The sequence below is a fragment of the Misgurnus anguillicaudatus genome, chromosome 18 (genome assembly GCF_027580225.2).
Source record: "Misgurnus anguillicaudatus chromosome 18, ASM2758022v2, whole genome shotgun sequence".
In the NCBI taxonomy this organism is placed as follows: Eukaryota; Metazoa; Chordata; class Actinopteri; order Cypriniformes; family Cobitidae; genus Misgurnus; species Misgurnus anguillicaudatus.
The window spans coordinates 12,191,898-12,214,232 of NC_073354.2; the positions used below are offsets into that span (position 1 = coordinate 12,191,898).

Sequence of the window (22,335 nt, forward strand, 5' to 3'; positions counted from 1 at the left end):
AATAAATTTTGCATCTGAAACTTCCAAAAATGTATATGCAATAAGGTCAATCACAAAAATAACTAGCCCATGCCTTTTCACGCTAATTGTCCACTGTAATAATCCCCACACTCATTATTTAATGCCAAAATTATGGTTTGCGCTGGCGCAAGCTGTTATTAAATCTGAACTTTAAAATGCTGCTACAGCATCTGTCAGAAATATATATATATATATTTTTTTTTTGCACAATTGTAGTAACAGTAGTGAACTAGTACTGTAGATGTCATACAATTCATACTGATCTATCTGTTTAAACACTGAATGATAGATGTATTTTTTCTTTTTCAGGTTATAGTAATGCAGCTGTGCACCACCGGCGAATATGCACAACCCAAATAAATGCCATTATGTTCATAAACATGATGTGTTTTTAAATTCTTTGTTAAGTCTGTTCATTTAAACAGATAATCCACAGAGTAATGTGAGATCCGACTTTAACACGTGAGGTTTTGGCCGTGGAGCTGAAGCTCTGTGCATCTAGGTGGAGATTTCTTTACATGAACTTAACAGCAGTGTCTTAACCGCATACTGTACATCACAAGATGTCATCAACGCATGACAGGTAATAAGAAACATGTAAATGTGTATTAAAAATGAAACAAATGTGGCAGCGTGTTAAGACTTAAGCTTAATCAATTACAATAAAAAAACGTATTTTGCTACCGTATTTTTGAATAAAAAAAAAAATTCAATTTGTTTTTATACAAGTCAGTTTAACAATATGGTTTAGCCCGTCCTCATGTACTTGTTTAAATATTATCAGTCCAGTGAGTATTAGGTTTTTTTAATATACTGACACATTTAAGTTTTGTGGTTATGTGAAAATTATCCATGGGTAAAAGAGTAAAAACATGGTTTTGACATTGATTACCAGTGTATTACCATATTTACTAATAAATAATATGGTTAAGCTGTGGTTACTGTAGCAAAAGCTGTTAATTTGTGGTAAACCAGTGTAAGCCTAAGAATCTTTTATGTATTAAAAACTAATATCCACTATATTGAACATACAGTAGTTACCACACAACAACCTTTCTTATTCTCAGTATTTTGTTTCAAATGAAACAAACAAAAGTAAAAAATATTTAGTAATGGTAATAAATTATTAAATAAATTAAAATAATTCATTAAACAATTGACAATTTCTGTGTTTTTGGATTGACCAGTGAGTTATGCATCACATATATCAGCATCGGTTACAAAGGAAAAAAGGGCCTTCTTTTGTCCTTCTGCACCTGCCCCATGCGGAGGTCTGTGCATACCACTGTTTAGATATATAAAATCATGTCATTGTGTAGGTATTGTTTCCATTTATGTGGTTTGTTTTTTTCTTTTTTTGTTGGTAGTGGGTATTTTCACTAAAGAGATGAAAGTGGGAAGTGAAACAGTTACTGGTGAGCGAAGAAAAGTTTGTGTCTTTCACAGGCATTTTATTGCTGAACAACAAACTAGATTGCAAAAGAAAAAATAAAATAGTTAATTACATCCATTTCTATTTTATATAAATAAAAAATAATAAATATGTTGACTATAATAACTGTAGCAACGCAGTGTATGAATGATGACATCATCATATTGAGAGCTATGATGTCGTGATTATTACATCAGAGTTCCGGCAGCTATATAAGCCAGCGCGCTCATCACAAAGTTGTGGGTTTATAGTTCGGTGTATGTTCGGTGTGGTTTTGGTAGTCGTCAGTGTTCAAGGCATTATATCTAGCGTGTTTATCATCTTGTTGTTGTTGTGTTAGAGGTGTTATTTGAGTTTCAAGTCATGAGTGTCGTCGTCATTTTAGGTGCAGGACGTCAGTGCCCTGATAAATTGATGAGGGCCTATTCTCATCTTGAAAATGGGTCGACGATCTTTTTATATAGAAAAGATCGTCCACTTGTTAGCATTCGACCGGATGTCCCGGCACCTCCTCAACCCACTGAGCCCTCCAACTCTGTGAGTAGCAGTGTGGAAAGCGATGCTTGCCCCTCGGAGCCTGCAGTCGCTACCAGTGCTGTTGCTCCACAGGTGGAGGAGGCGCTCATTGGGCGTGCGGTGCAGACATCCGAGGAGACATCATCTCTGAAGCCGCCATCAGCTCCTCCAAACAGTAAGACTTCATTTTTGTACAAATGTGGAAAATTATTCTAAAGTATAATCTCATGTTGTTATGAATTGGTACTTTAACAAACCTGTCAGTGTTTTTTTTATTTCATATCTCTCTGCTTTGTTCTCAGCAGCTTTTCCAACTAAGAATGATCTCTGGTACACAGTTCCAGAGCTTCAATTAGGGGAAGAGCGGGATGTGGATGTTAGGCCGAAGTGGGCCAGACTGGCAGGATGTGGGAGTGAAAATCAGTAAGTTTTGCTAATTATTTCTGTTTCAGCCTTAAAGGACAAGTTTGGTATTTTACAATTAAAGCCCTGTTTTCAGATTGTTTATGGTGAAATAGAACGGTTTTGAATTAATGTATTAATAAATAGGGCTGGACGATTCGGAAAAAATCTAATTGCGATTTTTCTGATCAAAATTGCGATTTAAAGTGCGATTCATTGGTATATAATAAAAAAGCTACATCCAGGTTTGATGTGGTGGTTTTAATAGCACCAAAGAAAGATGCTGTGCTACTGTTTATTTAATACTTCTTAAACATTGTACCAAGGTGTCTGCAAGACTTTGCTCTTCTGCAGACACACTTTTTTTTTAATCTAAGAACATTAAACAAAATACAGTTTAACAAAAATGTATTGAAAGTTTTTTTTAAATAACATATAGGGCTATAGGCCAATGTATTTTGGCTGTCACTACAACAATGCTTCTGACAAGCAAATGTTTCGTTTTTTCTTTAAATCAAAAGACTGTACTCTTCTTGTTTTACTTTTCAGGCATCTGTAATAAATGTAAATATATTAGTTATTAGAATCTATGATTTAACATAAGCAAAAAATACAAATAAAACACTGCACAGTCCTCACTGTAGGATTTTAAATGTGGAGCTGCAGAAGCTTGTTCAGTTAAGAGTAAGGAGTGATTTTAATTTTTGGTGTGTAATAAACATTTCTGACACAGAAAGCACCAGGTTACTGTCACTTTAAGACACAAGACAGCTTTAAAACTGCTCTGCTTCAATATACTGATAAACATCCAGCTGTTTATGTTCAATTAGACAAGAAGGAAAACTTAAGTTTAGTGATCACGCGTGTGCTGACTACTTGCTGTGTTCGCGCTTCATGAACCCTCATGCATGTAAATATACTTTCAAAGCGGTGCGGATGTGCGCGTGCAAGAAAATATAATGTACCTCTTTCGTCTGATGTGTTCCGGGCTTTAATGAAACCTGCTTATAGTCTGATGAGGCGCTTGTCATTGTTTGCGATTCATGACGAGAAACGGACGTATATACACCTTTCTTTAAGTCCAACATTACACAAAAGGGAAATGTTTTCGCGCATTTCTGTCCTCTCATTTGCCGGTTAATAAGTTATAATGGGTTTTAAAAATGACTGAATCCAAAATCTGCCAACTTCCATGACATTCTGCGTTGTGCAGTTAATTCCATTTGTATGCATTTAGCGATTCTGTCCGTGTCCGGAAATCATATGGCCGTACACTTTGTTGGGGAGTTGAACTGCTGCTCGCGCAATGGCGTTATCTGACGTTCAGTCAGCACCTCAGTGTTAATGCCCTCTATTGGTTTAAACTGCATCAACCGTAAAATGCGCATGAAGCGAACTGTCAAAAACGGCGTACTAGATGATTGTTATATTTGATAGTACTGAATCAAAATAATCGCCGCTTTTGCGATTCGAAAATCGCACCCATCCAAATCGCGATTTCGGTTTAAAAACGATTAATCGTGCAGCCCTATTAATAAATGTATTCTACCAATTAATGTTAAACGCAATATGTCATCTTTATAGTTTGAACTGTGGTTGTTTTTAAAAAGAATAATAAACAGCAGCTGTTTAATTCTTAAACATTTGCAGAAACAGTACTTACAGTTTTTACATATGTTTCTAGGTTTCCCACCGTATTTGCGAGTCCATCTGATTTAGATCAAGAGGACTTTCCAATGGAGAACCTCCCCTCACCTGCTCCTGTGTCTGCTCCAGTCCCTGAGGAGCCTCGGGTTGCGGCCCTCCCCTCACCTGCTCCTGTGTCTGCTCCAGTCCCTGAGGAGCCTCGGGTTGCGGCCCTCCCCTCACCTGCTCCTGTGTCTGCTCCAGTCCCTGAGGAGCCTCGGGTTGCGGCCCTCCCCTCACCTGCTCCTGTGTCTGCTCCAGTCTCTGAGGAGCCTCGGGTTGCGACATCCGAGGAGACATCATCTCTGAAGCCGCCATCAGCTCCTCCAAACGGTAAGACTTCATTTTTGTACAAATGTGGAAAATTATACTAAAGTATAATCTTATGTTGTTACGAATTGGTACTTTAACAAACCTGTCAGTGTTTTTTTATTTCATATCTCTCTGCTTTGTTCTCAGCAGCTTTTCCAGCTAAGAATGATCTCTGGTACACAGTTCCACAGCTTCAATTAGGGGAAGAGCGGGATGTGGATGTTAGGCCGAAGTGGGCCAGACTGGCAGGATGCGGGAGTGAAAATCAGTAAGTTTTGCTAATTATTTCTGTTTCAGCCTTAAAGGACAAGTTTGGTATTTTACACTTAAAGCCCTGTTTTCAGATTGTTTATGTTGAAATAGAACGGTTTTGAATTAATGTATTAATAAATGTATTCTACCAATTAATGTTAAACGCAATAGGTCATCTTTATAGTTTGAACTGTGGTTGTTTTTAAAAACAATAATAAACAGCAGCTGCTTAATTCTTAAACATTTGCAGAAACAGTACTTACAGTTTTTACATATGTTTCTAGGTTTCCCACCGTATTTGCGAGTCCATCTGATTTAGATCAAGAGGACTTTCCAATGGAGAACCTCCCCTCCCCTGCTCCTGTGTCTGCTCCAGTCCCTGAGGAGCCTCGGGTTGCGGCCCTCCCCTCACCTGCTCCTGTGTCTCCTCCAGTCCCTGAGGAGCCTTGGGTTGCGGCCCTCCCCTCACCTGCTTCTGTGTCTGCTCCAGTCCCTGAGGAGCCTCGGGTTGTGGCCCTCCCCTCACCTGCTCCTGTGTCTGCTCCAGTGCCTGAGGAGCCTCGGGTTGCGGCCCTCCCCTCACCTGCTCCTGTGTCTGCTCCAGTCCCTGAGGAGCCTCGGGTTGCGGCCCTCCCCTCACCTGCTCCTGTGTCTGCTCCAGTCCCTGAGGAGCCTCAGGTTGCGGCCCTCCCCTCACCTGCTCCTGTGTCTGCTCCAGTCCCTGAGGAGCCTCGGGTTGCGACATCCGAGGAGACATCATCTCTGAAGCCACCATCAGCTCCTCCAAATGGTAAGACTTCATTTTTGTACAAATTTGGAAAATTATTCTAAAGTATAATCTTATGTTGTTATGAATTGGTACTTTAACAAACCTGTCAGTGTTTTTTTTATTTCATATCTCTCTGCTTTGTTCTCAGCAGCTTTTCCAACTAAGAATGATCTCTGGTACACAGTTCCAAAGCTTCAATTAGGGGAAGAGCGGGATGTGGATGTTAGGCCGAAGTGGGCCAGACTGGCAGGATGTGGGAGTGAAAATCAGTAAGTTTTGCTAATTATTTCTGTTTCAGCCTTAAAGGACAAGTTTGGTATTTTACACTTAAAGCCCTGTTTTCAGATGGTTTATGGTGAAATAGAACGGTTTTGAATTAATGTATTAATAAATGTATTCTACAGATTAATGTTAAACGCAATAGGTCATCTTTATAGTTTGAACTGTGGTTGTTTTTAAATACAATAATAAACAGCAGCTGCTTGATTCTTAAACATTTGCAGAAACAGTACTTACAGTTTTTACATATTTTCTAGGTTTCCCACTGTATTTGCGAGTCTATCTGATTTAGATCAAGAGGACTTTCAAATGGAGACCCCCCCTCACCTGCTCCTGTGTCTGCTCCAGTCCCTGAGGAGCCTCGGGTTGCGGCCCTCCCCTCACCTGCTCCTGTGTCTGCTCCAGTCCCTGAGGAGCCTCGGGTTGCGGCCCTCCCCTCACCTGCTCCTGTGTCTGCTCCAGTCCCTGAGGAGCCTCGGGTTGCGGCCCTCCCCTCACCTGCTCCTGTGTCTACTCCAGTCCCTGAGGAGCCTCGGGTTGCGGCCCTCCTCTCACCTGCTTCTGTGTCTGCTCCAGTCCCTGAGGAGCCTCGGGTTGCGGCCCTCTCCTCACCTGCGCCGGTGTCTGCTCCAGTCCCTGTGGAGCCTCGGGTTGCGGCGCTCCCCTCACCTGCTCATGTGTCTGCTCCAGTCCCTGAGGAGCCTCGGGTTGCGGCCCTCCCCTCACCTGCTCCTGTGTCTGCTCCAGTCCCTGAGGAGCCTCGGGTTGCGACATCCGAGGAGACATCATCTCTGAAGCTGCCATCAGCTCCTCCAAACGGTAAGACTTAATTTTTGTACAAATGTGGAAAATTATACTAAAGTATAATCTTATGTTGTTATGAATTGGTACTTTAACAAACCTGTCAGTGTTTTTTATTTCATCTCTCTCTGCTTTGTTCTCAGCAGCTTTTCCAACTAAGAATGATCTCTGGTACACAGTTCCAAAGCTTCAATTAGGGGAAGAGCGGGATGTGGATGTTAGGCCGAAGTGGGCCAGACTGGCAGGATGTGGGAGTGAAAATCAGTAAGTTTTGCTAATTATTTCTGTTTCAGCCTTAAAGGACAAGTTTGATATTTTACACTTAAAGCCCTGTTTTCAGATGGTTTATGGTGAAATAAAACGGTTTTGAATTAATGTATTAATAAATGTATTCTACCGATTAATGTTAAACGCAATAGGTCATCTTAATAGTTTAAACTGTGGTTGTTTTTAAATACAATAATAAACAGCAGCTGCTTGATTCTTAAACATTTGCAGAAACAGTACTTACAGTTTTTACATATATTTCTAGGTTTCCCACCGTATTTGCGAGTCCATCTGATTTAGATCAAGAGGACTTTCAAATGGAGAACCCCCCCTCACCTGCTCCTGTGTCTGCTCCAGTCCCTGAGGAGCCTCGGGTTGCGGCCCTCCCCTCACCTGCTCCTGTGTCTGCTCCAGTCCCTGAGGAGCCTCGGGTTGCGGCCCTCCCCTCACCTGCTCCTGTGTCTGCTCCAGTCCCTGAGGAGCCTCGGGTTGCGGCCCTTCCCTCACCTGCTCCTGTGTCTGCTCCAGTCCCTGAGGAGCCTCGGGTTGCGGCCCTCCCCTCACCTGCTCCTGTGTCTGCTCCAGTCCCTGAGGAGCCTCGGGTTGGGGCCCTCTCCTCACCTGCTCCTGTGTCTGCTCCAGTCCCTGAGGAGCCTCGGGTTGCGGCCCTCTCCTCACCTGCTCCTGTGTCTGCTCCAGTCCCTGAGGAGCCTCGGGTTGCGGCCCTCCCCTCACCTGCTCCTGTGTCTGCTCCAGTCCCTGAGGAGCCTCGGGTTGCGGCCCTCCCCTCACCTGCTCCTGTGTCTGCTCCAGTCCCTGAGGAGCCTCGGGGTGCGGCCCTCCCCTCACCTGCTCCTGTGTCTGCCCCAGTCCCTGAGGAGCCTCGGGTTGCGGCCGTCCCCTCACCTGCTCCTGTGTCTGCTCCAGTCCCTGAGGAGCCTCCGGTTGCGGCCCTCCCCTCACCTGCTCCTGTGTCTGCTCCAGTCCCTGAGGAGCCTCGGGTTGCGGCCCTCCCCTCACCTGCTCCTGTGTCTGCCCCAGTCCCTGAGGAGCCTCGGGTTGCGGCCCTACCCTCAACTGCTCCTGCGTCTGCTCCAGTCCCTGAGGAGCCTCGGGTTGCGACCACCGAGGAGACATCATCTCTGAAGCTGCCATCAGCTCCTCCAAACGGTAAGACTTAATTTTTGTACATATGTGGAAAATTATACTAAAGTATAATCTTATGTTGTTATGAATTGGTACTTTAACAAACCTGTCAGTGTTTTTTTATTTCATCTCTCTCTGCTTTGTTCTCAGCAGCTTTTCCAACTAAGAATGATCTCTGGTACACAGTTCCACTGTGTACCACAGATAAAAAGGATGTGGACTCTGATCTCTATCATCACAAAAGGGTAAAAAAGTACATTTCAATACAAACGAGTCTTACACTGTAATAAATACATGACCTGTTTGTGATGATAATGTGATTTCTAGGAGGATATCATGGAGACAGAGACTAGTCTCTCTGAAAGGGCGGATACTTTATTTTTCGATTTAGTGCGTTTGTCTGGTAGCGGAAGTGTGTCTGCAGAATTCCAGTAAGAACTCCCGACTCTTCAATAGTTTCATTGCATAAACATTATTTTGTTTTGTCTTCCTGTGATTAAGACACTGTTATCAGATGCATAATTGTTAGACAGCTGAGTTGGTTTATAATAATGATGTTCCTCTCTTACAGATTTAAGGTAGGGCTTACCCTGGTTAGGTTTGCCGAAACCTCACGGTTGGCTTGCAGACTGGCAAGAGAGACGATGGACAGGTGGATTTTTCGTCTCCAAAGAGAAGGGCGGTGGGGTAGGAAGCTAAAGGACCTCTCCAGGTTTATCGTAAGGTATGGGAAACTTATTTTTCTAAAAAAAAAAAAATTATTTGTTCAATTCAGCATTTTAAAGTGTAATGCGCAGTAACTGAAGTTTCAAGACTGGTGAATGTAAACCAGCATCTGGAAAAGATTTAAAATTCTCTTACAGCATCTGTCAGAATTTTATTTGACACACTGATAATAACATTAATGAACTAGTACAGTAAATGTCATACAATTCATATTGATCAGAACAATCAGATTAATGCAATATTTAAAGAAAATATTTTTAATAAAATCAGTTTGGGCAAATGTATTCTACCAATTAATGTTAAACGCAATAGGTCATCTTTATAGTTTGAACTGTGGTTGTTTTTAAAAACAATAATTAACAGCAGATGCATAATTCTTAAACATTTGCAGAAACAGTACTTACAGTTTTACATATGTTTCTAGATTTCCCACCGTATTTGCGAGTCCATCTGATTTAGATCAAGAGGACTTTCCAATGGAGGACCTCTCCTTGGATGAAGAGAATGAGGACCACCCCTTACCTGTTCCTGTGGTTGCTCCAGTCCCTGAGGAGCCTCGGGTTGCGGCCCTCCCCTCACCTGCTCCTGTGTCTGCTCCAGTCCCTGAGGAGCCTCGGTTTGCGGCCCTCCCCTCACCTGCTCCTGTGTCTGCTCCAGTCCCTGAGGAGCCTCGGGTTGCGGCCCTCCCCTCACCTGCTCCTGTGTCTACTCCAGTCCCTGAGTACCCTCGGGTTTCGGCCCTCCACTCACCTGCTCCTGTGTCTGCTCCAGTCCCTGAGGAGCCTTGGGTTGTGGCCCTCCCCTCACCTGCTCCTGTGTCTGCTCCAGTCCCTGTGGAGCCTCGGGTTGCGACCCTCCACTCACCTGCTCCTGTGTCTGCTCCAGTCCCTGAGGAGCGTCGGGTTGCGGCCCTCCCCACACCTGCTCCTGTGTCTGCTCCAGTCCCGGAGGAGCCTCGGGCTGCCGCCATCCCCTCCCCTTCTCCTGTGTCTGCTCCAGTCCCTGTGGAGCCTCGGGTTGCGGCCCTCCCCTCACCTGCTCCTGTGTCTGCTCCATTCCCTGAGGAGCCTCGGGTTGCGGCCCTCCCCTCACCTGCTCCTGTGTCTGCTCCATTCCCTGAGGAGCCTCGGGTTGCGGCCCTCCCCTCACCAATGTCTGCCCAGGTACAGGTACATTTTAATCAGAGCCATAAACACAAGTATTGCCAATTTTATTGTAAAAAAAAGTTTTATATTCATGTTTTAAATTACTGTTTGTTTTATTTACAGCAAAATAATGAAGATGTTTTTGAGGATATGGAAGTTGATTATAACTCTATACCTCAGTAAGTTTAACAACGTCTCTCCATTTTTCGTCTTTACCTTTTAAATATTACATGGGCTTCTTTAACATTAACAGTAGTTTGTTTGCAGAAACATTTTTTACAGTAAATTTGTATTTATTCATAGACAGTTTAAAAGCGTCTCTGCATTTTTTGCATTAATCTTTGTAATATTACATTTAGCTGTGTTTCATTTTGACTTTTTTTAGTGCTAGAATATTTCCAAAAAGGTTTCTTACCGTACATTTCTATGTATTTATAGATCTTCACCTCCTCACGATTTGCCTGTCCGGCAGGCGGCTCCACTCCTGCCTTCCCCTAGGAAGCGCAGAGCTGCCCCCACACAGGTAGATTTATAACAGAGCCCTGAGAAAAAAATTTCAATTTCATTTTAAAAATCCTTTAATATACATGGATTAAATCTGTTTGTTTTAATTACAGCTTCAATTAGGGGAAGAGCGGGATGTGGATGTTAGGCCGAAGAGGGCCAGACTGGCAGGATGCGGGAGTGAAAATCAGTAAGTTTTGCTAATTATTTCTGTTTCAGCCTTAAAGGACAAGTTCGGTATTTTACACTTGGAGCCCTGTTTTCGGATTGTTTGTGGTGAAGTGGAGCGGTTTTGACTGAAATTTCAACATGTGCGGCTGCCCCGAGAATTTTCGGGTGTTTGTGTTTCACCTCCCATCTCTACAATGGGTTTAATGGTGCACTGGAACAATCCTTCCTAAAATGCATTAAACTTTCGTTTACAAAGACGTGAAACTCACCGAGTGGTCAGGGGTGATCACTGGTGTGCTCACACAAAAATCGCTGCAAAATACGCATTCCAACAGGTTTTATTGTAGTTTTGTCCAACTCCATTGACTTGTATTAGATGTGCTGTGAGGTACGGTATTACTCCGCGCCGGGAACTTTGTTTTTATTCTTGCAACTGGCAAAGGTGGATTATCGCCACCACCTGAGCTGGAGTGTCTATTATTCAAGCTCTAAGCGGAAGAATATATGGGTGTGAGGCGTTTGAAAAAAAAAGGTCCACAAGTTAACAACGAATGCTAAAACAGCTGTTGGAAAGCATCTTTTGCAGTGATTTTTGTGTGAGCATATCAGTGAACACCCCTGACCACTCGGTGAGTTTCACGTCTTTGTAAACGAAAATTTAATGCATTTTAGAAAGGATTGTTCCAGTGCACCTATAAACCCATTGTAAAGGTGGGAGGTGAAACACGAACACCCGAAAATTCTCGGGGCAGCCGCATATGTTGAAATTTCAGTCAAAAGCGTTCTCTTTCACCATAAACAATCTGAAAACAGGGCTTTAAGTGTAAAATACCGAACTTGTCCTTTAACCTTTATGCTATTAGAATTGTCAGTTTTGTTTCTTAAACACATATTTTCCCTGCTTGAATGTTTCTAGAAATGTTTATTACCGTACTCTTTTATGTATTTATAGATGTTCACCTCCTCATGCTCCGCCTGTCGGGCAGGTAATTTTCTTGCGACCTCCACCCCTGCGCGTCTCGAGGAAGCACTCTGCTCCTTTCTCGCAGGTAGATTTATAACAGAACCCTAAGAAAAATTTGTTTCAATTTAAAAGTCCTTTAATATACATTAATTTAATCTGTTCAGGGAGTGGAGGTTAGCCCCAAGAAAGCCAGACTGGCAGGATGCGAGAGTGAGAATCAGTAAGTTTTGCTAATTATTTCTGTTTCAGCTTTTGTGCTATTAGAATTTGCAGTTTTTTTGTTTAACAGTAATTTTTATGCTTGAATATGTGCAGTCTGCATGCCCAGCAGGCACCTCCTCCGTCACCTCCTCCTGCAGATGGGTCAGTTCAAATATTTGGGAAAAGACGAAGTGTACAAAAGCACATTTAATTCCCATCACAAGAGACAACAGGACACATCAAATAAAACTTGTTTTAATCAAATGTGTTTTTAAAGTCTATTGATTTAAACAGACAATCCACAGAATAATGTGAGATTTCCGACAAATTGAAACGTTACCTTTCTATTGCAGAATGACTTATGTGAGTGTATAAAGTTTGTGAGAAGGAGCTATTTTAACTCAACTAAACTGCAGAATAACTGGTGACTTATATATAACCTTTGTATAGCCTATGACAGTGGTTCTCAACTCCAGTCCTCGGGACCCACTGCTCTGCATATTGTGCATGTCTCCCTTATTTAACACACCTGATAAAGATCATCAACTCGTTAGGATAGATTCCATGAACTGAACTGAGTGTGTCAGATATGAGAGACATCCAAAATGGCAGAGCAGTGGATCCCGAGGACTGGAGTTGAGATTGAGAACCACTGGCCTATGACAAATAGGGACATGAGGAAACAACACAGACGGTTTCAGCAGTAACAACATAAACAAACGGCTTTCTTGGAATAAACGTATCACAAAAAATCAATAACAATAGTGTAGTTTATTTCTGATAACAAGCAAAATAACAAGTAGATTACCTTAATCATAGCTAAAGTGTATCAAAACTACTCCGAGCTAATGTTACTGTATTAATGTATACAATTTTAACAGATCGGCTGCCAAACCTTCCTTCACACATAGCAGTGAGTGGTCGATGATCCCCGTTTTACAGGAAAGCAAAATATTTGCTATTTTTAACAAGATATCTGTTCCAGAGGTCAGTTTAGCCACCAGCCATAAACAAAACAGAGACTGGAAGTTAAGTTCTGTCCAGACGCATGACGGTGGCCACACCCACGTGTGTCTGATGAAACTCACACAATCAACTTAATCAAAATAAACGTACCCCTACTTGGCTACTAGGTTATCTGACTTGCACATATAAATATATTGCAATAATCTAAACTATAATCTATCCTTTACATCATATATACAATGTAGCTGTACAAAACTTACAATATTCAACATATTTAAAAAAAAACAATAGTGCAGTTACAAAGACATTGTGCACAAAGAGGGGAATGGCCACATAGATTTAATAATAAATGTATTTATAATAAAATTACTACTTTTATAAAAAATATATTATAAAAGTAATAATTATAATGGATAAAAGTTACCATTTCCACTAAAAACAACAATAAACCAACGTATTATTAACAAAAATATTAATTCGTAAAAAATATTTGATAGATGTGAGATAAAAGGCTGTTGACTTAACGTTAATGTTTACAAACAAATGTCTACTTTTGCCAGCCTCACGTACGTGTGTTCAAGTTCCGTCATTTATAAAAAAAAATTTTTAAATAAAAATTTAAAATTATAATTACGCTCAGGGGGAGCCAAGATGGTGGTACACTGTTAATGATTTTCCTGTATTTTTACAGTACGGTACTGGCAGCACGGTTGCCAGTAAGTTACTGTATTTTGGTTTTACTGTACTGTACTGTAATACAGTTTTACAGTATACAAACTAGTACTGTCTAGTTATAAAGCAGTACTTTACTGTATTTTTACAATATTTACTGTACGGTACAGTACGGTAATTTACTGTAATGTCTATATTGACCCATAAATACTAATTATTACTTATTACAGTTAATAGGATAATATATATATTATAGCTAGATATTTAGGTTTAAATCTATAGTTATTAATATAGTAAAAATGCTATCCTTGACATGACATTATAAATTCAAAGGCAATCCAAGCAATGTTTGTATCAAAAATTTTATTTAAAAAACATTTAATTGAAACAAAACATGTTAAAACAAGATTTTAAACAATAATAAACATAAAAACAAGTTAAATAAAATAAAATCAACAAGTATAAACAAGTTTGGAGGCCCCTCCTGTAACAAATTTTACTTTGGCAATTAGAACACTGGTCCATATAGTTTTCAGTTTAAAGTCCATCATCGACTAAAAGGTAACATTTCCCTGTGGTAAAAAGAACACTTGCCCATAGTTTTAAATATTCTATTTGAATTTCATTGACCACTGAAAATAAATGCATTAAACTGTGGCAGACAGACCACTGGCCTTTAGTTTGAAGTCGTCCATTCAAACTCTATCAGGGACTGCATGAAGCTGTTCACATGGGGGTTAATGGCCACAGCTTTTCTCTGCATCAAATTCCTTGTCTTTTTATTGCTCCTAATCTGGATGTGCGTTTTTTTCCCATCTTTGGGATTAATTCTGTCCAGAAACCTGTTAGAAATATTATAAACATTAAGTCAACAAATATAAGATAGAAAAATATTCTTAAAAAACTAAACTCAGCCCTGAATTTACTCCTATTCTGAAACCTTTTGCTCTTATTCTACTGTTCCACACCTAATTACATTAAAATACAGAAGATTCACTTACCTCTAAACAAACTCTTTCCTCAATGGACAGCATCCACATGGATCATGTAATGATTGAATGTCCTGAACAGAAAGTACAATTGTTACTGATTTGAATACAATCTTTTATTCTGTGTGGTCGTGTGACCGTGTTGTGTGTGGGAATTGTGTAACTGTAACTGAAACTGTAGTGGTAAAGTACAAACTTACCGATAATGTGTTTGGTGTGTATCTGGTATCACGGGTTGTGCCTCCACATCTGCCCTAACTCCTGAAAAGTGCAAGGACACTCAAGTAAACTACAAATAAAAAGTGATTAGCCACATTACTTTTACACGTGACAGCATTTAATATTGTATTCGAAAAAATACATGACTTGTATCTGTACATCCTGTAAGATTATCCATTTTACCCAATCCAGCTTACAAGCAATGGTAGAGCCTGTAAAAAAGACACATGTAACGAAATCTGTTAGTCATAGAAATAAGTAGACATTGTGAAGGAAATGGTGAAAGAAAGTTTAGTAACACTTTACTATAAAGGTTTATTCCTTAACATTTGTTAATGCCTTAGCTAACAATGAACATTTACAACATTAATAATATTTGATAATGTATTGTGCATTAACTAATGTGAACAGAGACAAATTGATTGATTTAAAAATTTATTAAGCGTTTAAATATATACACATCATATCTTTTTTGTTACAGCTCTAACGGTACAGTTTGCTCCACTTTGCTCTGTTGTTTATATGTTTTCTGTAAGTATTGACCATATTTATATATAACTATAGAATGTTAAAAAAACACTCTTATATTTATGTTGTGGCAGTGTGTGGTGGCAGAAAAACAGTAGAAATGAATGAGACACGAGTGAAACGAACAATACAACTTGTTGTGCTGTTGACTGTCAGAATAGGAATGCCAAAATAGACCGTCGTCGACACCATTTGAAGACAAACTTATGTGTTTATGTTTGCAATAAGCCCTTAATCGGACAGACTTGAGTGATGAAATCATCTGGAAATCTTTTAATAATTTGAATAGAAAATAATTAGAGAAGATATCCGGTGTTCTGATATCCGGTGTTTCATCACGTTACGTTTATAATTTATTTAGAAAGATTAAAGATTTGAATGAGTTCATAATATCAATAATATTTCCATTTATTAAAGTTTTCATATTTTTTCATTTTCTATTACTTCTTTTTACCTTATATCTTAGCCTATGTCTTCTTCCTGTTTGTTCTAAATTATGATGTTTACTAATAAATATATAAGCATCACACACACACACACACACACACACACACGTTTTAGAACAAACACGTAGGCTATAAATATAAGGAAGAAATTGAAAACAGGAAAATTATGAAATATTTAATAAATGATATTATACAGAATACATAATAGTATTGCTCTTATAAGTACTTTAGCGATTCATACTGTAAAAATAATTGATTTACTAATAAAGAACAATACATATACATTACATACATGCACACATATCAGTAGCCAAGCCATTAAAACTTTTAATTTATTTAAAAAATAAACGTAACTTGGTGAAAATGTCATAAGAAACATTACACTTAAGAGAAATATGGGGAAACAGACTTCTACAGAACATCGGATCCATAAAAATCACAGTTTAATGCTAAAACACTTCTAATGCAGAACAGTCACTTACTGCCACCAGTTGGGCTCCGCCCATAAAAAACTTCATCTCTGTTTGCAAACACGCAAAAGGTCTATATATATATATATAGGCCTATATAAATATGGTCAATACCCACAGAAAACACATAAACAACAGAGCAAAGTAGAGCAAACTGCACCGCCAGACAAAAAAGATATGATGTACTTTACTATATTAAAATCTATATTAAAAAAAGATTGCAGATGATTATTTGTAACAGTGAAACATAACAGAAACACACTAAATTCATATTTAAAGGGATAGTTCACTTTAAAATCAAAACTCTGCCATCATTTACTGATCCTCATGTTGTTGTAAACCTGTATGAATTTCTCCTTTCTGACGAACACAAAAGAAGATATTTTGAGAAATGATGGTAAACACACAGCAGCAGTAAGTGACCATAGACTTCCACAGTAGGAATAAAAGAATATGATGGAATTTAATGGGTACCGTCAACTGTGTGCTTACCATCATTTATCAAAATATTTTCTTAGTCATTTATCACAATACTTCCAAAATATTTTTTCCTACTATGGAAGTCAACGGTCACTTACTGCTGTGTGTTTACCATCATTTCTCAAAATATCATCTTTTGTGTTCATCAGAAAAAAAATAATACAGGTTGAGAACAACATGAAGATGAGTAAATGATGACAGAACTTCAACCTCAAAGTGAACCATCCCTTCAATTATTTTTATAGAACACATTAAATGTTAATAGAATTATACATGATTTTCGAGGATACATCACTCGTATTACCTACCAAACACAATGAAACACATAGCAGCATTGTGAAGCAGTGTGACTTTGTTTATAAGGCATTTAGCTTCTTGCTGTTGCCCCCTAGTGTTACTCGTATTAGATAAAAAAGATATGATAAGTATATATTAAACTAGATGGCCACCAGTAATAAAATATTAAACCATTAAATCTATATTATTCAAACATTATACACAACTCATTAAAATATAAAAAGTTTACTAGTTATTATTAACAATTAAGTTACCTACAGCAGAGTTATCAAAATCACTGTTGACTATATTCATGGAATGTCCGAAAATGTAAAGAGAAACTGTAATTTCATCGATTTACCAGCAGGTGCCATTGAAATGAATGGGCTTCAGTGCTGCGTTTGGAACAATGGTTCACTACATGACACGCTGTTACTTCCGCATTCCATTCTTTACAACGGACGTCTATGTGAGTGTCGTAACTCTCTTATTATCGCTGCGTCCCAAACCGCCTACTTCCAAACTATATAGTAGGCAAAGAGTACGATAAGTAGTGCTTTTCGCCTACTTTATAGTATGGAAGTATGCGGTTTGGGAGTCAAACCATTAAACAAACAGAGACGTTAAATTCCGCTCAGACGCATAATCGCGTCACCGTACCGCACGCGGGTCTAAATAAACAGTCTATATACACAGGGTGCGTTGAAAACCTTCCGAAGGGACGACATATAAACAATCGCTACGGATAAGAAAAATTACGTTGTTTTCATTACTTTGTTCGCCAAGTGTATTGTAATCACCGTATGAGACAACCCCATCTAGAGTTTATTTATCTAGAGTTTTCAAAGACAATAGGAGGGAGGATCACTTGGAGTTTGCCTACACACAAGTTCTTTACAGTAAAACTCCAGGCAGTAAGTATGCTGACAGGGCAATTTAATTTACTTTAAATATCAGATAAAGTGATCATTTTCTTTACAGATGATGCCTAGTAACATAAATTCTTCATGACAAAAAATATGAAAATTATGTTCGCAGTGTTAGTGATTATAACCTAACAGTCGTTACGTTTTAAGTTAAGTTTAATTGGTGGCCTGATTGTAAAAAAAACTTCAAAAACATTGCATTAAGTGTTTTTGTAGAATTATATTACGCTTTTCAATGTGTACACACTTACTTAAGTAGCCTTAAATTCTGTCTGTGTTATTTGTGCCCCTCTTGAAAATTGCTCATGAGAAAAATTACGTATTGTGCCCCCACCCAGATGAAATTTATGCCCATGCCTGTATCATCTGAGCCGATGTCTCTGGCCGTTTACTATTGAGAATAAAACTCGACCTACTAGTGTTTTAGTCCATAGTGAAAATAATGACATCAATTTTCGTATTTGCCTATGTCACTGATTAGACACGTGACAGTAAATACGTCATTGATGTTGTAAATGATTTACTAACTTCTGTAGACCTCGCCCAGTTTGGACTCATCAAAACATTTGAATGATTTGTTTTTGTGTATATCGTGATCATTCAGTACTGACAGTGTTGCTGAGGAGCATGGCTAAGCGTGTTGCTGTGATTGGAGCAGGCCATGCTGGGCTGGTCTCCATCAAATGTTGCTTGGATGAAGGTCTGGAACCGGTGTGTTTTGAAAGCAGTGTTGATATCGGTGGACTCCGGAGATTTAAGGTTGTCTCGTTTTCACTCAAAATGTCAAATGTCAAAATGTTTTGGATTTTTTTGTCTCTTACCGATTGTCTGTGTCCTATACGTTCATTTAGGAGACACATGAGGCAGAACGCACCAGCATTTATCGTTCTCTAGTAGCGAACACCTCTAAAGAGATGATGTGCTTCAGTGATCTCCCGATGCCGGACCACCCCCCGAACCACATGCACAACTCCCCGCTCCTGCAGCACCCAAGACCATACGCTGAACACTTCGGCTTGCTCAAACATATTCAATTAAAGGTTTTTAGCATCATGCCATTGTAAAAAGTGCTGATCTCAAAAGCACATTCATGTTCAGAAGTTGCTTTTTTTGTAAGGTGTTAAACTTTCAATCCGTATGTGTTTCAGACTAAAGTAAGCAGTGTGAGACAGAGGCCGGATTTCTCTACCTCTGGTCAGTGGGATGTGGTGACCGTGAACAGAGATGGACGAGATGAGAAACACGTGTTTGATGGTGTTCTAGTGTGTACAGGACAATACACACAACCTAACAAACCCCTCTCTGACTTTAAAGGTGCATCTGATATATAAAAAAATATGTTACATTACACTGCACTGTAGATGTTTAAGCACAATACAGAGCAAAGTGTCATGTGGAAATTAGAGGTCCGATAGTGGATTTTACAAATAACTAGGGTGGTCCGTACTTGCCGATAACCAATAAATCGATAACTTTATAAATGAAAAAAAAACAAGTATAAAATTATATTAGTAAGTTTTGAAATAAAGACTTCAGTGAAATATACAACTTAAAATATGCAGCTTAGCCGGCTAAATCATGGATAAAGTAACCGGCTGGATATAAACGAATGCAAATACATGGTAATAATCATGACATTAAACATTTGGGTTGGATTTATCTGTGTGTATTTTGTGTAACTGTTTCATAAGATTTACATTATCCATAACTTGAGTGTAAAAAAATGTCTGTAGGACTGTAATCAAAGTGTTAGATTCATAAGTATGCATGTGTTAATATATGGTCATATGCTAAGACATGTCAAGTATCAGAAAAAAAAGTTTATATTTAATAAATTATGTTGTTTCCTACAGGTGTTGATACATTCCCAGGAATAATTCTCCACAGCTGGGATTATAGGGATCCTGATCTTTACCATGGAAAGAGAGTTGTGATTGTTGGGATTGGAAATTCAGGTGTAGACATTGCTGTGGAGCTCAGCAGAGTTTGTGAGAAGGCAAGCAGGTTTTAAATCTAATATCAAACAGGCCTGAATACAGTGTCCTTTCACTTATCAATCTCCTTTCTTACGCCTTTTTCCCTCCTTTAGGTGTTTCTGAGTACCCGAACAGGGGCATGGGTCATAGGTCGTTTGTCAAATAGAGGGCACCCTGTGGATTTAGTGCTGGTAAAGCGAAACGTGGATCTGATGTTTCGCCTTCTGCCTCAAAGTCTGTTGAACTGGATTGGAGAGAGAATGCTCAATCAGAAATATGATCACAAGTTTTATGGACTACAGCCTAAACACGGGTGAGTGGCAACTGCTCAGTTAAATAGCAAAACGTCATCTCTTACTCATTTCTGTCTGGCCAATTTTTTTACACCATAATAGATTTGATAAGTCATGACATCAAAACAGTTTACTTTAAATCAAAGAGTATAGAAGCACAAGAGGGGAAACTCAATAGAACGTTCCATTGCAACACCAGCAGCCCCACGAATCCGCCATTTTGGAATGAAAGCAACCCGGGAGTCAACTAGAAGTAATGGCAATATCAGCTACTTTGTACATTAAAAGATCAAATTCAAACTGAATGATGATAACACAGAATAACACACAATCACACCAGTGATCATTAATCCCCCTTACAACTTATTTTCAGATATTTAGACAAGTCTTCCACTTTTATATATAATTTTACATACAAACATACCGACATAAACTCATCCACACATAATATTTCTGCTCTATATACATACACATATACACACATATACATCTGAATTGCTCGAAATGGATTAAGTAAAAAAAAACAGCCACTGTCCAAAAGTGGCAATTATAGGATAACAGACAGAACAATGCATCATGTTCTATGAGACTGTAATGTTTGTATCGGGATCCAGGGGATTAATATGTACAAAATATATTTCATACCTAGTGGAGTTGGTAACTAATAATAGTAGTAAATGTGTAAAGTAGCATGAAATAGAATTACATAATAAAGCAAGAAAAAATGTGTATCTATTAAATGATTGGATTCCACAACTGATAACACAACACATACATACAAGACAATACAGCGTTTCGTGTAGGTGTAGCAAGTGAACAAAATTTTAATTTAAGAAACTTACTATTGCGCTTCTGATTTGGCTGTGAGATTCGCTGAGAATGAATTGGCTGTGAGAATTTTCATTCCAAAATGGCGGCCGCGCTACTGAAGCGCCACCTAGTGGCTGTTGCCAAAAACGAATCAGAGTTTCGCCTCTTGTGCTTCTATACTCTTTGATTTAATTCAGTAATTGCTTAAAACAGATTACTCAGATACAGATCTCAAATTGTGTTATTCCCAGTGACTTTGTCTTACAGTTTTTAGACCAATTTAATCTTTTTTGCTTATTCTATATATTTAAACCTATTTGTGGCCTTGAAGCTTACCTTTATTTCACAACTGCAGATTTTTTAACCGGCGTCCCATAATCAACGATGACCTCCCAGGTCGCATTTTGATGGGAGCCCTGGTGATGAAACCAAATCTCCAAAAAATTCAAGACTCAACAGTCGTATTCGATGATGGGACAGCTGAAGAGAAGATCGATGCTGTGATCTTGTGTACCGGATATAATTACGCATTCCCCTTCCTCCCTACCTCCTTAAACTCTGGTCCTGATGGAGAACTGACACTCTACAAAAGAATCTTTCCCCCATCTCTAGAGCGTCCGACATTGGCCATCATGGGTCTTTTCCAGCCCAATGGGGCGATCATGCCAGCTGTCGAACTGCAGGCACGCTGGGCCACCCGGGTCATCGCAGGTAATTTGTAGTTATACACACAGGCACATTTAGCAGTTTTCTTTAATGGATGCATAGAAGATGGAAGCTGATTTAAAAAAAAGAAAGTTTTGAAAACTTTTTTTTTGTTATTTTCCTTTTGCCCCAAGGGTTAAACCATCTTCCTTCAAACCGAAAAATGCATGAAATTATTGAAAAGGAACGCAGAGCAAATTTAAAATGGTACTTTATTGATACTTTCATAAATATTTTGCTCTAAATAATAATTGATTTAATTTATTCAACTTTCACAGTGCTTTGATCATTTCTCTTGTCTCTCTATAGTTACGCTTGTCCCAAGGAGGCTGTCCTTCAAGTGAATTATATTCCTTATCTAGATTTCATGGCAAAGGAAGTGGGTGTCCGACCAAACATAGTTTGGTTACTTCTCAGTGACCCTGCTTTGGGTTTGAGGGTTCTTTTTGGTCCCTGTACGCCCTACCAGTTTCGTCTACGTGGACCAGGACATTGGAGTGGTGCTCGTCAGGCTATCCTTACAGTATGGGAGCGTGTGGCCAAACCCATGAAGACACGCCCCATTCCAGACCCAAAATCCAGCAGTTTGTTATATTGGTTGGGCGTTGCAGGAGGTGCTGCAGTAATTGTGATCATTATGGTAAAACAAAAGAAGATTCCATTTTTTTTGAGAATCAATTACATTGAGACAGCCTTATTTGGACAAAAGCGTTTAGGGTAACACTTTACAAAAAGTTGTATTAGTGTAAAAGTGTTGTTTATTGTAAGTTCATGTTAGCTAATGCATTAAAGGAATAGTCTACTCATTTTCAATATTAAAATATGTTATTACCTTAACTAAGAACTGTTGAGTCATCCCTCTGTTGTCTGTGTGCGTGCGCGTGGGCGCTGGAGCGCGCTGCGACGCTTCGATAGCATTTAGCTTAGCCCCATTCATTCAATGGTACCATTTAGAGATAAAGTTAGAAGTGACCAAACACATCAA

At 39.3% G+C, this 22,335-nt stretch overlaps 2 protein-coding genes and 2 long non-coding RNA genes across 5 annotated transcripts in view; 3 read left to right on the forward strand and 1 right to left on the reverse strand.

The window, feature by feature from the left end:
* The window catches only part of LOC141350285 (uncharacterized), a 31,152-nt gene extending 20,700 nt beyond the window's left edge, over positions 1–10,452 (forward strand). The window contains exons 6-9 of the mRNA XM_073855368.1: positions 9,034–9,772; positions 9,878–9,933; positions 10,193–10,277; positions 10,372–10,452. Of these exons, the coding sequence (XP_073711469.1) occupies positions 9,034–9,772; positions 9,878–9,933; positions 10,193–10,277; positions 10,372–10,452 (961 nt within the window). The remainder of the gene's footprint in view (positions 1–9,033; positions 9,773–9,877; positions 9,934–10,192; positions 10,278–10,371) is intronic.
* Positions 10,453–11,380: 928 nt separating this feature from the next.
* On the forward strand, positions 11,381–12,152 carry LOC141350329 (uncharacterized). The gene is made up of 3 exons (XR_012358420.1): positions 11,381–11,478; positions 11,558–11,613; positions 11,709–12,152. It is a non-coding gene; the product is annotated as an uncharacterized lncRNA (long non-coding RNA).
* An 855-nt stretch (positions 12,153–13,007) lies between these two features.
* Positions 13,008–16,203, reverse strand: LOC141350551 (uncharacterized). Its single transcript, XR_012358603.1, has 3 exons — positions 14,422–16,203; positions 14,234–14,295; positions 13,008–14,074 (listed from the first exon to the last, which is right to left on the reverse strand). It is a non-coding gene; the product is annotated as an uncharacterized lncRNA (long non-coding RNA).
* A 746-nt stretch (positions 16,204–16,949) lies between these two features.
* LOC129429609 (flavin-containing monooxygenase 5-like) lies at positions 16,950–22,248 on the forward strand. Of its 2 annotated transcripts, XM_073855878.1 has the most exons (9): positions 16,950–17,554; positions 18,171–18,325; positions 18,418–18,606; positions 18,715–18,880; positions 19,420–19,562; positions 19,656–19,855; positions 21,001–21,356; positions 21,485–21,557; positions 21,660–22,248. In XM_073855878.1, exons 2-9 carry the CDS (start codon positions 18,194–18,196, stop codon positions 22,069–22,071), a joined length of 1,671 nt encoding a protein of 556 aa, XP_073711979.1. In that variant the 5' UTR covers positions 16,950–17,554; positions 18,171–18,193; the 3' UTR covers positions 22,072–22,248. The 2 variants fall into 2 exon arrangements, with proteins under 2 accessions (XP_073711979.1, XP_073711978.1); XM_073855877.1 differs by lacking the exon at positions 16,950–17,554 and having other exon boundaries at positions 17,610–18,325.
* The last annotated feature ends 87 nt before the right edge of the window (positions 22,249–22,335 follow it).

Coding starts and splice junctions, on each gene's coding strand:
- LOC129429609 (XM_073855877.1), top strand. CDS start 18,137: ATGATTTGTTTTTGTGTATATCGTGATCATTCAGTACTGACAGTGTTG. Junction 18,326..18,417: donor GTGGACTCCGGAGATTTAAG/GTTGTCTCGTTT, acceptor ACGTTCATTTAG/GAGACACATGAGGCAGAACG. Junction 18,881..19,419: donor ACCCCTCTCTGACTTTAAAG/GTGCATCTGATA, acceptor TGTTTCCTACAG/GTGTTGATACATTCCCAGGA.